At 43.0% G+C, this 17,654-nt stretch overlaps 2 protein-coding genes and 1 pseudogene across 4 annotated transcripts; 1 reads left to right on the forward strand and 2 right to left on the reverse strand.

Annotated features, from left to right (window-relative positions):
* Nucleotides 1-465: 465 nt before the first annotated feature.
* On the reverse strand, nucleotides 466-1,497 carry LOC112267358 (annotated as a pseudogene).
* Nucleotides 1,498-4,175: 2,678 nt separating this feature from the next.
* Nucleotides 4,176-8,139, reverse strand: si:ch211-116o3.5 (uncharacterized protein LOC325902 homolog). 3 transcript variants are annotated; one of them, XM_024444536.2, is made up of 4 exons: nucleotides 7,914-8,139; nucleotides 6,537-7,006; nucleotides 6,152-6,418; nucleotides 4,176-5,943 (listed from the first exon to the last, which is right to left on the reverse strand). In XM_024444536.2, the coding sequence occupies exons 2-4, from the start codon at nucleotides 6,946-6,948 to the stop codon at nucleotides 5,423-5,425; spliced, it is 1,200 nt and encodes a 399-aa protein (XP_024300304.1). In that variant the 5' UTR covers nucleotides 6,949-7,006; nucleotides 7,914-8,139; the 3' UTR covers nucleotides 4,176-5,422. The 3 variants fall into 3 exon arrangements, with proteins under 3 accessions (XP_024300304.1, XP_024300303.1, XP_024300305.1); XM_024444535.2 differs by having other exon boundaries at nucleotides 7,942-8,138; XM_024444537.2 differs by lacking the exon at nucleotides 7,914-8,139 and adding an exon at nucleotides 7,390-7,859.
* Nucleotides 8,140-8,328: 189 nt separating this feature from the next.
* LOC112266761 (biogenesis of lysosome-related organelles complex 1 subunit 3) lies at nucleotides 8,329-9,588 on the forward strand. The gene is made up of 2 exons (XM_024444538.2): nucleotides 8,329-8,467; nucleotides 8,849-9,588. The coding sequence occupies exon 2, from the start codon at nucleotides 8,862-8,864 to the stop codon at nucleotides 9,459-9,461; it is 600 nt and encodes a 199-aa protein (XP_024300306.1). The 5' UTR covers nucleotides 8,329-8,467; nucleotides 8,849-8,861; the 3' UTR covers nucleotides 9,462-9,588.
* The last annotated feature ends 8,066 nt before the right edge of the window (nucleotides 9,589-17,654 follow it).

The raw sequence follows: 17,654 nt of genomic DNA on the forward strand, positions 1-17,654 counted from the left end.
TGACAGGTTTAATTCTCTAACGCAAATGTTTCACTCTCTAATTCACATTTTCACAAAACGTAAAAATAAACTATTTATGTTTTGTTGAATATCTTCTCGTTTTAGGCTACCTTTTGTTACCACTTCAATGCTATGATAAAAAAATATATTCAGGCCTCTGGTATTGCTTAGCATTATTAGAGTATACTACAAAACAGTTTGGATATCTTGGAATATCTGAGTCTGAAAAAGGGCGCACAAATAATTTTCCTGCAAAAAAAATGTGCATTTGAAGTAAATGTGCATCATATTTTCCTTTTGAAGTAGGCCCACATTGGACATGGCAACATGCATTTCTAATTCCAAAATGGCTAAAGCTGCTAATGAGATTTGCAATTAATATATTTTTTAAAAACAGTCATTCCATTACATTGCATGTTCAATTCTTCACTTTTAAAATGCAATAGTTTTTTATTTTTATTTTTTATGAACTGGCTTTTTATTGAGGGACATGCAACAAAAAAAAGGTATATATACAACAGAGTTCGGACAGAAAAATGTTCAGTGGGACATTTACAAGCCAGAGAGCACCAGCATTAAACAAACTAGGGATCCTGACACAAATGATTGTGCGCCAGAACAGGACCTTGACCACAGTCTTTCTTCAGCTCCTGGTTCCATGTAGAAAATTCAAAAGAGGGGTCTTTGGGCCTGGTAGGGCTGCCTACAGATGGGCCTGTCTGCTCAGTCCGACTCGCTGTTGTAATCCTCTGCACCCCCTGGTGCCTCCTCCTCTTCCCCCTCCTTGTTGCTCTCCTTGTCCCAGTCCTTCATGGAGGCTCCCGTCATGAAGTCGTCTCTCAGCACGCTCCAAGCTGGCTTCTCTTCTGCCTCCCTGCCAGTCGTCTGTCTCTCTGTCTTGGTGACAACCTCGCTGCCCCCCTCTGTGCCCCGCAGCACGTTGATGAAGTCTTTCTTGGAGACAAGAGGAGAGGAGCTTGGCATTCTTCCTCTCCGAGACGCTCGCCTCCTTCACCTTCTCATCCACCGTTTTCTGGTGCTTCCTCACAGCGTTGAACAGTTGTACTACTCCCCTGGTAGCAACTCTCTGCAGGTTCCTCTCATTCTCTCGGTCTTTTACAAAGTCTGGTTTCTCTCGACACATCATCTCCCATGCTCGCTTTTTATCAGTCTGTTTCTTCCTCTCCAGATTCTCCTTCTTCTCCTTTATTCTTCTTCTTTACAATAGTATCAATGACATGTTCACAGACGTTTCAGTCCATAAAGAAGACTCTTATCATAAGTATGCCTCTTTGTGTTGTACTCATTTGGACTAGGTTTAATGTCAAGGTGCATCAAATACGTTACACTATATAACTCAATATCAAAAATGGACTTAATACAAATTGTGATTGAAGCTGGAAGTCATGTTTTAAAATGACTTTTGGAGAGAGGTGGAAAATTGTCTTAAATTCCCAGTGAGGTCAGACATGTGATTTACCTGTGTCTTATATTCATTGTATTCAGACCCCTTGACTTTTTCCACATATTGTAACGTTACAGCCTTATTCTAAAATTGATAAAATCATTTTTTTCATCATTAATCTACACACAACACCACATATTGACCAAGTAAAAACAGGTTTAGATATTTTAGCAAATTTACTACAAATAAAAAACTGAAATATCACATTCACATAAGTATTCAGACCCTTTACTCACTTTTGGCAGTGATTTACAGCCTTGCGTCTTCTTGGGTATGACGCTACAAGCATGGCACACCTGTATTTGGAGAGTTTCTCCCAATCTTCTCTGCAGATCCTCTCAAGGTCTGTCAGGTTAGATGTGGAGCGTTGCTGCACAGCTATTTTTCAGATCTCTCCAGAGATGTTTGATCGCGTTCAAAGACATTCAGAGACTTGTCCTGAAGCCACTCCTGCATTGTCTTGGCTGTGTGCTTAGGGTGTTGTCCTGTTGGATGGTGAACCTTCACCCCAGCCTAAGGTCCTCAGCGCTCTGAAGCAGGTTTTCATTAAGGATCTCTCTGTACTTTGCTTCGTTCATCTTTCCCTCGATCCTTACTAGTCTCCCAGTCCCTGCCTCTGAAACACATCCCCACAGCATGATGCTGCCACCACCATGCTTCACCATCAGGATGGTGCCAGGTTTCCTCCAGACATGACGTTTGGCATTCAGGCCAAAGAGTTCAATCTTGGTTTCATCAAACCAGAGAAGCTTGTTTCTCATGGTCTGAGAAGCTTCAGGTGCCTTGGGGCAAACTCCCAAGAGGGCTGTCATGTGCATTTTACTGATGAGTGGATTCTGTCTGTCCACTCTACCATAAAGACCTGATTGGTGGAGTGCTACAGAGATGTTTGTCCTTCTGGAAGGTTCTCCCATATCCAGAGGCACTCTGGAGCTCTGTCAGAGTGACCATCGGGTTCTTGGCCAACTCCCTGACCAAGGCCCTTCTCCCCCAATTGCTCAATTTGGCCGGGCGGCCAGCTCTAGGAAGAGTCTTGGTTGTTCCAAACTTCTTCCATTTCAGAATGATGGAGGCCACTGTGTTCTTGGGGACCTTCAATGCTGCAGACATTTTTTGGTACTCTTCCCCAGATCTGTGCCTCGACACAATCCTGTCTCTGGGATTCTATGGACAATTCCTTCAACCTCATGGCTTGGTTTTTGCTCTGACAACTATGGGACCTGATATAGACAGGTGTGTGCCTTTCCAAACAATTGCGTTTACCACAGGTGGACTCCAATCAAGTTGTAGAAATATCACAAGGATGATCAATGAAAACAGGAAGCACCTGAGCTCAATTTCAAGTCTCATAGCAAAGGGTGTGAATTCTTATGTGAATAAGGTATCTGTTATTTTTTGGTAATACATTTGCAAAACATTTCTAAAAACCTGTTTTCGCTTTGTCATAATGTGGTATTGTGTGTAGATTGATGAGGAAAACAATTAATTTGATAAATTTTAAAATAAGGCCGTAACATAACAAAATGTGGAAAAGGGGAAGGGGTCTGAATACTTTACGAATACACCGTATATTTCCACACTATGAGGTTGGCATAATAATGTGAAATTGAGAAAATTATGATAATGACCTTTTAGTGTAATAGCTCTTTGAAAAGGACACCTGAAATTTCAGCCTGTTTTGGTGGGATGGAGTTTTGGCCATCAATGGTGACATCACCATGCGATAAATTAGTCAGTGGTGTAAAGTTCTGAAGTAAAAATAGTTTAAAGTACTACTTTATATTTATTTATATTTTTGACAACTTTTACTTCACTGCTTTTTACACCATCCATTTTCCCTGACACACAAAACGACATTTTGAATGCTTAGCAGGACACCATCATGGTCCAATAAACACACTTATCAAGAGAACATCCCTGGTCACCGCTACTGTCTCTGATCTGGCGGACTCACTAAACGCAAATGCTTCGTTTGTAAAAAGTCTGAGGGTTGGAATGTGCCCCTGGCTATCTGTAAATAAAAAAAATAAAAAATGATAATGGTGCCGTCTGGTTTGCATAATGTAAGGAATTTGAAAATATTTAAACTTTTTCTTGATATTTTAGCAATTACATTTACTTTGATGCTTAAGTACTTTAAAATCAAATACTTTTAGACTTTTACTCAAGTAGTATTTTACTGAGTGACTTTCACTTGAGTCATTTTCAGTTAAGGTATCTTTACTTTTATTGGGTACTTTTTCCACCACTGAAATGAGTTCATAGACCAAAGGTGCGTTCAGTTCACTTGAACGTTTGCTAAGTTGCGGAACGGCTTGTACTGAACAACACGTTTCCCTAAAACATTCTTGAACAGACTTTGACCGTTTGTTCCCATTTGGTGGGTGTGGTGAGGTGTGGCTTGAAGCAATGAGTGACGTATTTAATGGGCAGTGGCCATGTTGACAGCGTACCCTAACCCCTCCCCGTTTTTCGACTAGTCGTTCAGTACAGCATCGTTTTCATTCAATTGAATGTTCCAGATTGTAAAAGGGTACTGAATTGCAAACCTCTCTGCCAATAACATCTCATTTTCAGTTTTCCCCTCCCCACTCAGACCACTCCTAGACATTCCAAGCAAAAATGATTGCTTAAGAAATTGCCCTTTGCTAAGAAGCTATTGCTGTTTCTTTTGACCATTTTAATTTAAAACAATCACAGTAAAAGGTACTAAATTGTTACCCAGAAATGATTTAATCTTGAGATAAAAACAGCTGCATTGGACCTTTCAGTTATATTATAAGCATACAGTATTAATACAGCATTTCCAGTTTTGTAAATATTTGAGAAAAATACAAAACAATGTTCTCTGTGTGCGAGTCTACAGTATCTTGATGATACCCTATTTTTAAGTAAATTGAGAGTTTGAATACATGGTCCGACTTAAATTGCAGCCAGGTAACACATTACAAGCAAAACATGCCTAATTGCAGTACTGCCAATATGTGGTAATACAATTCCAGGACACAAATGAAGCGATCTCAAAATCTAAATAAACATGTTGGATGAATGAGTCTCTTGTGAGATTGCAAATGTAGACTTCATTACCATATTGCACTTACACACTACAGTACCTCTCATCTTCAGCAAAGCTAAAGCAAAGTAAAACAGGCCTAAATTAAAGCAGCCGTGTGTATCCAGTACTATGCAAACAGCTGTGCAAATCGAGTTCGACAAAGGCCCTTTTCTAAACAAGTTTTCATAGTAGAAATGTAGTTACACAAAATATCCTATATGCTTAGGAAAGGGAACATTTAGGGAAGAGGATACATTTGGATGAAGCCTTTGCTTTCCCAGCTTCCACATACATTTGCATGAGTTAATCAAACACCATTACATCCTCATGAAAGTGTGCTTTTTCCTAGTACGGAAACATACATTTCAACATCATTTGGGGATTCTAGCATGTCTCAGTGGATGATAACTGGTAAGTTGGAATTTCTCTTCTTGACTAGATTAAATAAACCTCTGCGCTACGGTTTGTCAAAATGATCTTGATTAAAACATCAGATGATTTACTTCTGCACATTAAAACATTTGGACATGACAAAATTAAACAAAAGAGGGAAGTTGTAAAAAAATAAAAATGTTTTTTTATTCTAAGACATTCTCAAAAGGACAAGTCCCTCATTCATAAATGTAAGCACCCATTATTTTTCTTCTCCCCAAAAAAAAGGTTATATCTACAACCTAAAAGGGTTCTTTGGCTGTCCCCATTGGATAACTCTTTGAAGAACCCTTTTCACAGAGTTCTACCTGGAACCTAAAAGGGTGCTACCTGGAATCTAAAAGGGTTCTCCTTTGGGGACAGCTGAAGAACCCTTTTGGAACCCTTTTTTTCTAAGAGTGTATGCTCTCCTCTGTCAGAGCACTGTACGTTCCACTACTGTACATTCCACTATGAAGCTACAAGAACACTCACTTGTGCTGGCACTTGTTTGAGAGTCCATTAAGCAGATCACCCTTCTGTTGGGTCGGGGAAAGCTGCTCTGAGGGGGATGGTCCTTGAGGTTCAGGCCGCCCATGGTCTGAGGGTTGAGGGTTGGATGTGTCACTAGTTGAGTTTCCATCCCTGGAGGGTGATCCTTTGTGGATCTCCAACAGAGAGACCGTCCAGGAGGGAGATGTAGGCTGTGAGGGGGAGGCCTTGCATGAGCACGGCTGGTGTCCCTGGGTTTGGACCTGTTCCACTCCTCTAAGGATGCGCACCAGGGAGTTGTGGACCTGCTGGCTGATAGGAGTGTCACTGTCGTCGGGTTCGGTCTTGACCTGGCGGTCTGTGGAGAAGTTAGAGAGCTGCTCCAGGACCTCTATCTGTCGGTCCATCATACCCAGCATACTGCAGTGGAAGGCCCTTTGCTCAGCGAGCTGTTCCCCTAGCTGATGGTTCAAGATGGTGAGCTGCTGGAGGATCAGGGTGCTGGTGTCCTCACAAGTGCCTGTAGAGAAATGAACAGCAGGACAACTTGCATTTGTTTTAGGTTACTGCTGTAATATCTATTATCCAAAGCTCTAAACAATTGATGAATACAAAGTAAAATTCCAACATATTCATGACATGATATTAGTTACAAAGATCACATTATTGACATAGAATATAGGTGGTCATGTAGCCACTCTAAACTCATCAGTTATAAAAGCACTCACCAGTTTGTTCTTCTGGACTGCAGCTAGTGGGGTCACTAGCTTCCTCCCCATCATGTAAAGAGGGTACTGAATGTGGCTCACTCTTCACTGGGTAAAGATACTCTCCAGATAGACCCAAAGTCATAATCTCTTCTGACTTCAGGGCCCAGCCCGAAGTGCTGATGTTGGCCTCTTCTGGGGTGGCGTTAGTCTTGTCTCCTTCTCCCTCTAGAGCTGGAGCCAGGCTCTCCTGCCAAGGGGCCACAGAGTCAGGCTGGGCAACATCACCTGGGAAGAGAGAGAGAGAAGAGTGAGCAGCGCAGGCCAATGCAAAGCAAACACTTCTTTACAATTCTTCAATGGAAAATATTAAAGGTATAAAAATCCTAAAGCCAGAAAGTAGTACCATCAGTATGATCCTCCAGGTCAGAGTGGGTCAACACCACCATATTGTGTCCATCTGCAGTGCCTTGCTCTGGGGCCCCCACCCGGGCCCTCCTGGCCAGCATGCGGTCCAGCATACGGAAGTAACGGAATGACTCGATGGCGGACAGGCGTGCAGCGGGGCTACGGTATCCTGCCGTCTTGATCTTGCGGTACTTGTGCTTTAGGCTCTTCCAGCGGTTGCGTATCTGGTTGACAGTGAAGTGGATGTCCCGCTTGGCCAGGCTGTAGCGCAGGCGGCGGAAGTGCGAGTCGTTGCGCTGGCGCTTCTTATCCAGCTCATGCACCAGGTCCAGCTGCTCGATGAGGGCCAGCATGGCGAAGGTGTCCGACTCTGTCCACCACTTGTTGGGCCTCCTCTCACTCAGGTCCATGGTCTCTGCCTCTTCTCACTGGGTGTACCTGTGCTGGTAGCAGCCCCTTGGGCTCCTCCTGGTTGGAAGTAAACAAGAACACATGGAGAGTGGTTGAAGTACTACACCATAGGCTGATGTAATTTCTATACATTAGAGGTAGACTGAGGGGTAGTCGAATGATTATGATAAAATGACCCTGAAATAAATATTAAGACTTTCTACTCAAATTACATTTTGTAGCAATATGCATCAAAGAGCAGCATCCACGTTGCATTATAATGAAGTTGTATTCAAGAAGGGAACATTGGTGTTTTTAATCAAAGGTATAGGTCAACCTCACTATGGGAGAATAAATAAGTCACGACAGCATCCAAAATAGATACTGGATATAAATGAAAGGAATAAATTGTGACATAAACCACTCCAGAGATGTTCATTACAACATTCACACAAGATTACAGTGACAGTTTCTTCTCCAGTCCCTTTGAAGTTCACCCAACAGCAAATCACGACTTTCCCACGTCAATTCCACTCAGATGAGACATGATGAGCTCAGTAGTACGCTTACAATGTGAATTTATGCAGCCAAACAGGAGTACTGTATAGCGCTTTCCTCTACCCCCAAAAATAAATACATATGCAATAATAGTCTTCCCTTTTCGTACAACAGTGAATTACTTGAAATAAAATTGATCCTGGATATTACTGACAACCACACCATACAGAGATTAATTTAAAACTAACTAAGTGGTCATCAACAGTCTGACCACTGAGAACCTAACTAGCTATCACTGGCTAGTTGACAGGTGCAGTGTGTGTGCCAATTGCTGACAGTGGCCGTGGACTCAGCTGGGTGGTTACAGTGGCCATCACCGGCGAATGCTGACGATGAAGAATGTAATTTCCTACAGAACTCTGCGGCCAACATTTTTTTTCATACACAAACCATTGTTCTAAGTTAATAACCATAAAATAGCGCTTACTGTTACTGCTACAGATTGCACTTCATACCTTCATCTCGATATATTTTACGCTGCGTCGAGGAAGCTTGCTCGCGTCGCACGATCACATGGGGTTTGTTGACATCAATGGTCTTGTTCGAAATTGCAGCCGACTGTGGAGGAAACTGCCGACTGATTGATCTACAAATCACCGTGCCTCATAAATAACCACTCATTATTATTTGTAGATCCGTCAGTCAGTCACTATTTTACCCATGATACATCACGAATTTGATGCTCTCGAACACGGCCAATGACTGTTTATGATCGACGTTCCCAATGTCACATGTCCTTTGATCTCTACTGTGATTGGTCTAAAATCTTGCCGCATACTCAAGAGGGTGAGTCTGTGTGAGGAGCTGCGCAAATTCTCAGATCTACATATCATCTAAATGTTCAATTCGAACGGATTTAACAGACATCTGGTTGTAATTTGTGAATTTGTGCAGTACTTAGTGTGGGCCAACCCCCGTGAGTGAGCGATTTCCGGCTACTTCCGTGTGCTCATGTGATTCCTTTTTTACAGGACTGTGGAGGTATGAGAATTTGTTTTACATACATTTTTCGAATAATAGCAGGCTAGCTATCTATATTCGATTTGGTGAATTTATTTTACGTAGATTGATTTACATAACATGTCAATTAGTTAAATTGAGTTCAACTCTATAACATAATGTTATTCAACAGGGGTGGGGAATGCATTTCGTTGCGTATCATTTCGTGCTAAAGAAAATGATTTGGGCTAGCGCTCAAATGTGGGGGAAGGCACATTCCGATGGGCAGACAGGAATCATCATAGCAGTTCCATTAAACATCAGAACATGCCCCCCTGTTTCATTGAAACTATGCCTCCCCGTAAGATGGGGAGCAGTTTCTACTTCCTACTGTAGGCTTTCACTGTTCTCTTGTGTATTTAGGTGGTGTGGTGTAATGGCAAGTGACAAATACCAGATAGTGGTGCAAGGCGAGGCGTCAGAGACCGACTCAGATGATGAGGTATACATCACCTCCCTCTCTCCACATTCAACAGCCGGAGGGCAAAAGGTACCAGGGGAAGCATCTGAGACTGACAGCGAGGGGGAGGTTGAGAAAGCACGGAAATGTGTCACTGCTGCAAGCTCTGAAACCCCACAAATATTACGGAAGGACTTAACTCCCCTGCTTGTGATCAGAGACAACTCTGACATTCAGTCCGTGGTAGAGGAGAGGGTTGTTTCTCAGCCCGAACACAGTGGGCTCTACTACAACACTTTACTCCAGCAGAAATTACAGGAGAGCAATGCACGTCTGTGCACGGATGTGTCCCAGACCATCAAACAGGTGTATGGTAATGCCACAAAGGAGATCCGCATGGCCACGACCCACCTGACCGTCTCCCAGAACGGCATCATCAACGCCTCCCACAGCATCCGACTCATTCTGGAGGACCTCAAGTCTGTCTCAGAGAAAATGGACATTATCACCAGCTGTTACCTTCTCCCCGATATTACCATCCCCTCCTCTCCCACTACCCCGATTCCCGGCCAATGATCTTCCTTATGATGTTCCTTGTTCAATGCTTTCATATGTCTTATGTAGGCTAAACAACGGGCTAGAGTATTGTTATTTGTAAAAGGCACTTGCATTAGGTGAATAAATGATGCATGCTGTTTCGCTATTTCTGCTCCATGTTGTTCTGATTTACATTCCGATGGCTTATTCATTGTAGTTGGTCATCGCAAAGGATGCTTATTGATCTTGATCATAGCAGAAAGTATTTAGCTGGTCACATTCACAACGTCTCGTTAAGCAATGTATTTTCCCGAAGCGCCCACTTTTGTGGTGTAAGCAAAACACCACGTGATGGGACTGCTGTGGTCAATTTTGTCTAGGCCTAGAGTTGAAGAAGCTACAGAATCCTCATGTATGAACAAAATGAATCCTAGGACATTCATTGTGCATTGCTGTATTCACAAGTCAGTCAATAGGCTTCAATAGGCTTCTACTTCAATGGTTAAATGGTGTCATTAGACATTGTTGGTCGTCATTTACTTGTTCTAATGGGCCAATGGTGGTTCATGGGAAAATATTCTGGTGTGTGGGAAGTTCCATCATTGGCGATGGCGTGCATGGGACTACCCCTCTTCAGCGCTGCTGCTATGAATGCAATGCTTATGAGCTGAGGGCTATTAGCATACTACCCTCCTGAAACGGCTTATTTCAAGGTCACTGACTTGGCATTTTCCCTGTTTTAACAAGTGCATGTCTGATCTCACTGCTTCGCCCATAAACCAGAGACACTTCATCGAGTTGATTCTCTGTAGCAGCGAACTGAGTGAAACCGTCTTACGGGGCCATTGGATTCTGTTGTGACTGATCTGTGATACAAAAGTGTAACGTTCCGCAATTATTTTAAGGCACTAATGGACTTATCCACATGAGTTGTGTAAATACCATAAGTATGTATACATGACACTGTATAGTGACCTCCATGAAATACTAGCGTCTATCATAAAATAATTCAATCAGCATAAATATTCTTATTTTGAACTAACCTCTTTGCAGGTGTCCTCTGTGCTCATACTGATAGCTTTTCCAATCCGCAGATTGCATTTGACTTGGTTCTGTTTCTCAACATCCTTCAGAGTAAACTGGAGGTCCACCTTTAGGAACCTCTCAAACAGCTCGGGGTCTCCATCCTGCTCTAGAACGGTCTCCAGACGATCTCTGAGCATGTGGAGCTCCAGACTGGTCTCACTGAACACCTCCCATAAGGTCTTGGCCTGGTTGATGTCACCATCAGCGCCATCAGTGTCAGCCCTCTGCTGGCGGTCCTCTGAGCATTGCAGGATCCAGCCCAGGCGGCAGGGTTGGTCATCACCACCCAGGCAGCAAGGTCTATAGCATCCATGACGATGACTGTCATCCTTACAGAGTTTATTATCCTTCTCATATGCACATGGTTTCCCATAAGATAAACATGAGGGCTGTATTTGGTATATATGGTGTGTAAATGCCTCATTTGTTAGCGCATTGATTTTCTTGGCCCAGATTTCCCAATGGATGCCATTTTCTAGTAGCTCAGTCTCACTTTTGCCCTTTCCAATGAAGGGCACAAGGCTGTCATCAAGCCTGCCTTTTTCAAATGCAGAGAAATTCCCAGCTCTATGTTTTCTTCTCTTAAAACATTCCCAGTCAGGCTCTAGATAGCTTTCAGCGAGGGTTTTAAAAGCTCTGCATTTGGAGTCTGGGGATATCTCAGGCACTGAGAAGGGCAGGGTGACCATCTTGTTTACAAAGTCGTACCCGCTGGATGTCAGCCCGCAGATCCACATGGTGCTCTCCACACAGCCCACCACCACTCCGGGGTCCACAGCTAGGATGGAGACAAACGTGACATTCTCCCCCGCCAGCAGAACGTTCATGGCCTCCAGGGTGCGGACCACCCTGTCTGGGCTGCAGCGGTCCAGGTGGGTGATCTCCAGCACCACGCAGATCCTCCTCCCCTCGAACACCTCCATGAAGTGGGTGAAGTCCACCATGACGCCCACCTCCTTCCTCACTTTGTTCATGAAGCCCATCTGGTCGCTGACGGCCGAGCTGTTCATCTGGTGCTGGATGCTGCCGCCCATGGTGTAGAGCAGGTGCTTGGATGTCCGCAGAATAGTCCTCAGGGCGAAGACTGCGGGAGGCCCCAGTGTTGCTATAGCCATCGATTCCAGCACAGTGACCCAACTGCGTGTGCCATTTGTTTGGAGCTCAAAGCCATATAAGTAGAGCAGGGTACATGTGCCAATGCTGAACATTACAGTGGCTCGGACTACAACCCAGAGCGGGAGGCAGAGCAGCCTTATGGCTTTCCAATTGACCTCATCACCTTTGCTCGTGACTTTCTTTGAGTAGGGATGATGGGTGGCTCTCTAGACGCCCAGGGGAAGTTCCCCAAAGTCATCCTGGATGCCCTTGAAGAGGCGGATCGCCAACCCAGCCCAGAGTTTATCACTGCCTGCAAAGTGCCAGGCACTGAAGCGCTCCTCTTCCTCCCTCCACACGGGACAGAAGAAGATGATGGAGAGGAGGAGGGCCAAGTAGCTAATCCACGCTGGAGGAGGTCTCTTCAGCTTGTGCTTCTGGTCTCTCCACTCTGCCTCTCTGTTCATGTAAACTGCAAATGTAGAAAGAGCAACACAATTAGATTTTTAGAACAAACAAAAAAACTAATGTCACGTGAACTCAACCTAAGTGTTAAACTTACTCTTGATCTTCTTCAGTAGAGTTTCAGTGTGGCAGTGGCACTGGGAGAACAGACCTACGATGGCCCGGAGGTGCAACCTTGATCAATAATGCCTTGGACAGTCCATATGCCTAGGCATCATCTAACAGGGCACCTTTTTGTTTGACCAATGTAGAGGTAGACATGGCAATCAATAGAAGCTGTTATTAGCTGTATCCCTAAATCACTAAATGTCCGATACATTTACTAACTGTCCACTTACCTTGTCCATCCATTTGTCTATGGTTCCAATACTTTGTCAATTCTGAGGGAATAAAACAGGTTATAGCATTCATATGGTATAATATTAGTACAGTATGACAATAAAATTTTGATTCATGATCACTGCAACCGATCTAAACTCCAATTATCAGTAACGGTTGGTTATTATTCTGCAGTGTCAATAAAATACTGGCTTAATTTTTTCCCGCCCCCAAGAATTTTGTAATTTCATAGGGATTTGTTATAGATGGTTATGTATTGATGTTGTTTTAGAGATGTTTCATTAGTTATTCGACAATAATGTGTTGAATGCAGGACTTTCCGACACTGGCCAAAGTCATACAGAGTAAATGACCAAAATGTAATGAGAGGAATGAACAGAATCATAAACATTTAAGACCGCTTTTCAATAAGTATTTTGTGTTGTTCAGCAGTTCAATGAGCACATTCAGGGTTAGCCAAAAGTTCTATTCAATCATGTCAGTAAGCTGAAGAACTTGGCTGCTCCTTAAACTAACCTTTGGTTGTATCGATAACTTAGAGCATGAGTTTGAGCACTAATAATTGCCTCAAATACTACCAGTTACAGTGGGGCAAAAAGTATTTAGTCAGCCACCAATTGTGCAAGTTCTCCCACTTAAAAAGATGAGAGAGGCCTGTAATTTTCATCATAGGTACACTTAAACTCTGACAGACAAAATCACAGTGTAGGATTTTTTTATTAATTTATTTGCAAATTATGGTGGAAAATAAGTATTTGGTCACCTACAAACAAGCAAGATTTCTGTCTCTCACAGACCTGTAACTTCTTATTTAAGAGGCTCCTCTGTCCTCCACTCGTTACCTGTATTAATGGCACCTGTTTGAACTTGTTATCAGTATAAAAGACACCTGTCCACAACCTCAAACAGTCACACTCCAAACTCCACTATGGCCAAGACCAAAGAGCTGTCAAAGGACACCAGAAACAAAATTGTAGACCTGCACCAGGCTGGGAAGACTGAATCTGCAATAGGTAAGCAACTTGGTTTGAAGAAATCAACTGTGGGAGCGATTATTACTGATAATCTCCCTCGATCTGGGGCTCCACGCAAGATCTCACCCCGTGGGGTCAAAATGATCACAAGAACGGTAAGCAAAAATCCCAGAACCACACGGGGGGCCCTAGTGAATGACCTGCAGAGAGCTGGGACCAAAGTAACAAAGCCTACCATCAGTAACACACTACGCCGCCAGGGACTCAAATCCTGCAGTGCCAGATGTGTCTCCCTACTTAAGCCAGTACATGTCCAGGCCCGTCTGAAGTTTGCTAGAGAGCATTTGGATGATCCAGAAGAAGATTGGGAGAATGTCATATGGTCAGATGAAACCAAAATATAACTTTTTGGTAAAAACTCAACTTGTTGTGTTTGGAGGACAAAGAATGCTGAGTTGCATCCAAAGAACACCATACCTACTGTGAAGCATGGGGGTGGAAACATCATGCTTTGGGGCTGTTTTTCTGCAAAGGGACCAGGACGACTAATCCGTGTAAAGGAAAGAATGAATGGGGCCATGTATCATGAGATTTTGAGTGAAAACCTCCTTCCATCAGCAAGGGCATTGAAGATGAAACGTGGCTGGGTCTTTCAGCATGACAATGATCCCAAACACACCGCCCGGGCAATGAAGGAGTGGCTTCGTAAGAAGCATTTCAAGGTCCTGGAGTGGCCTAGCCAGTCTCCAGATCTCAACCCCATAGAAAATCTTTGGAGGGAGTTGAAAGTCCGTGTTGCCCAGCAACAGCCCCAAAACATCACTGCTCTAGAGGAGATCTGCATGGAGGAATGGGCCAAAATACCAGCAACAGTGTGTGAAGACTTAGAGAAAACGTTTGACCTCTGTCATTGCCAACAAAGGGTATATAACCAAGTATTGAGAAACTTTTGTTATTGAACAAATGCTTATTTTCCACCATTTGCAAATAAGTTCATTAAAAATCCTACAATGTGATTTTCTGGATTTTTTTTCTCATTTTGTCTGTCATAGTTGAAGTGTACCTATGATGAAAATTACAGACCTCTCTCATCTTTTTAAGTGGGAGAACTTGCGCAATTGGTGGCTGACTAAATACTTTTTTGCCCCACTGTATATAATGACAGATTTTTACTGTAATGAAAGTTAAAACACCCTCCCACACAAATCAACCTGCTTGTTGTTTTTGCCTTAGTCTTGGAACAGAAGTACAAATAAAATGTCAATATTTGGTTAATGAATAAAACCAGACAGCACTTTCCAATGACCTTTCTATGGAGTATAACCTATCAGCTAGTTTAACAAAACATTACCTCCATATCTACGTATTAACATTGGATTAGACATTTGCCCTCAAAAGAAAGTACAACTCAGTCTTCCCGTGTCTGTGTGGGTCTCACTACATTGAAGTCAACATACAGACTGACCCTCTGTAGAAACCAATAACACTAGTGCTGTTTACCCTACCTGACTATATACCTGACACATTATCAGATCATATGTGAATGAAAGTCAGAATTGTGTGGAACTTTCCAGATGACTTTGAGTTTTGAGTCTTACTACAGACCTATAGATATACATTCAAATATATTCTTTGAATGATAATGGCCATGGCCCATAAAGCAATATTTGACTGTTTAATTCTAAACAAAGGAAATTACAATATGTGTAAGTTTATAATAGGTATATTAATGACTCCATCCCCACGCATTAATATTCATAACAATTACCATACATCTATACGATTCTTGGCCTTAGGAAACGGGACAGGAGTGCTTCACGAATGCTAGACGTCGACTGGTCTTCTTTGCTTTGCTCTCTCTGATCCTCATGTCCTTCCTTATTATATCCATTCTCTGGCAAAGCTTCAAATAGCTTTGACATTTGCACACTATCCTTGTCAACCATGCAGGGAAATGTCACGCTTGATAGCTCTGCCAGAGACCAATTGCTCTGCCCGCGGGGGTTCCCTCTTGGTCTAATGGACGTTGGCTTCCCGAGTGAGAGCTACCCGGTACCAACCCCACCTATTACAGAAAGTATGATCTCCTTCTGTGTATTTTCCCAATGAAAGCAAGAACACAATCCCAGTACCCCAATCCATAGACTCGTAACTCCATCATGATACAGAATTCAGTATGTCTGTCGGCTGTAGACCACTATGGGGGCCCACTGGACTCTGTGAGTCAAATATAGAATGTACATTGTGATACATGTGACACCTTCACATTCCATGTGAAGAGAGACACACATAGGTCTGCATGTCAATTTATTAGGTACACCTCCCGGTTCACGAAAATGGTTCGCTCCTACAGACAGTGAGTCATGTTGCCATGGCTTGCTATATAAAGCAGGCAGACAGGCATCGAGGCATTCAGTTACTGTTTGTTCGAATGTTAGAATGTGCAAAACGAGTGACCTAAGCAACTTTGAGCATGGTATGATTTTTCAGTACCAGGTGCAGCGGATCCAGTATCTCAAAAAACATCCAGTCAGCAGCAGTGCTGTGGAAGAAGGAGAATGGCAAGTTCAAAGGAGAATGGCAAGAATCATGCAAGCTAACAGGCGGGCCACAAACAGGAATCCCAGTTACTGTTGCGTCAAGCTGATGGCAGAGTCAGGATTTGTCATAAGCAGCATGAGTCCATGGCCCACTGGTGTCAACGGTACAGGCTGGTGGCGGTGGTGTAATGGTGTGGGGAATGTCTTCCTGGCACACGTTAGGTCCCTTGATACCAATTGAGCTATGTTTCCATGCCAGAATAATTCAGGCTGTTCTAGAGGCAAAGGGGGGGGTTTGGTACTAGATGGGTGTACCTAATAAACTGTCAACTGAGTGTATATTTACCATACACCCATACATTCGCCCACACTTATCATGCATTGCATTACAAATTATATCAAACATGAACATATGACAGTAGGTATGGAGAATTTATGCAGCGTGCAACTAACTGCCTTTGACAAATTTGATCAACTGGTTTCTGGTGATATCTGTGAGATGAAAAACATGCCATCGCTCTTTGAGCTGCCCAATTTAATTTCCCTTCTCCACATACACTTGTTTACATGTTGCATCATGCCTGCAATGTGTTCTCAGTAAGGGTAGCAAAGATATGGGTAATTTGCCAAAGTTACCAGAATCCAGTAATTTTGGTAATTAACAGAAAATCTATGGCAATCTATCATGACTTTGGTAATTTATACTTGAATAACTTTTAAAACATGTATTCATATATAGTATTCATTTTGTATATCTGTTCCTTCACTCTGCGGCTCGACTCATCCCAAACCATCTCAATTTGGTTGAGGTCGGCGGAATGTGGAGGCAAGGTCATTTGATGCAGCATTCATTCTCCTTCTTGGTGTATCAGCCCTTACACAGCCTTGAGGTGTGTTGGTTCATTGTCCTGTTGAAAAACAAATGATAGTCCCTCTAAGCCCAAAACCAGATGGGATGTCGTATCGCTGCAGAATGCTGTGGTAGCCATGCTGGTTAAGTGTGCCTTCAATTCTAAATAAATCACAGACAGTGTCACCAGCAAAGCACCCCCACACCATAACACCACCTCCTCCATGCTTTACCTTGAGAAATAAACATGCAGAGATCATATGTTCACCCTCACCACGTCTCAAAAAGACACGGCGGTTGGAACCAAAAATCTCCAATTTGGAGACAAATTTCCACCGGTCTAATGTCCATTGCTCGTGTTTCTTGGCCCAAGCAAGTCTCTTCTTCTTATTGGTGTCCTTTAGTAGAAGTTTATTTGCAGAAATTTCACCATGAAGTGAATCAAGCCTCTGAACAGTTGATGTTGAGATGTGTCTATCACTTGAACTCTGTGAAGCAATTATTTGGGCTGCAATTTCTGATGAACATATCCTCAGCAGCAGAGGTAACTCTGGGACTTCCATTCCTGTGGCGGTCCTCATGAGAGCCAGTTTCATCATAGCACTTGATGGTTTTTGCTACTGCCCTTGAATACACTTTCTTGAAATGTTCTGTTTTGACCGACCTTCATCTCTTAAAGTAATGACGTTTCTGTTTGCTAATTTGAGCTGTTCTTGCCATAATATGGACTTGGTCTTTTACCAAATAGGGCTATCTTCCCTCCCTACCTTGTCACAACACAACTGATTGGCTCAAACGCATTAAGAAGGAAGTCAATTCCACAAATTAACTTTTAAGAAGGCACACCTGTTAATTGAAATGCATTCCAGGTGACTACCTCATG

The sequence above is a fragment of the Oncorhynchus tshawytscha genome, linkage group LG14 (genome assembly GCF_018296145.1).
Source record: "Oncorhynchus tshawytscha isolate Ot180627B linkage group LG14, Otsh_v2.0, whole genome shotgun sequence".
Taxonomy (NCBI): Eukaryota; Metazoa; Chordata; class Actinopteri; order Salmoniformes; family Salmonidae; genus Oncorhynchus; species Oncorhynchus tshawytscha.

Coding starts and splice junctions, on each gene's coding strand:
- si:ch211-116o3.5 (XM_024444536.2), bottom strand. CDS start 6,948: ATGGACCTGAGTGAGAGGAGGCCCAACAAGTGGTGGACAGAGTCGGAC. Junction 6,419..6,536: donor CCTGGAGGATCATACTGATG/GTACTACTTTCT, acceptor CTCTCTTCCCAG/GTGATGTTGCCCAGCCTGAC. Junction 5,944..6,151: donor CAGTCCAGAAGAACAAACTG/GTGAGTGCTTTT, acceptor ATTTCTCTACAG/GCACTTGTGAGGACACCAGC.
- LOC112266761 (XM_024444538.2), top strand. CDS start 8,862: ATGGCAAGTGACAAATACCAGATAGTGGTGCAAGGCGAGGCGTCAGAG.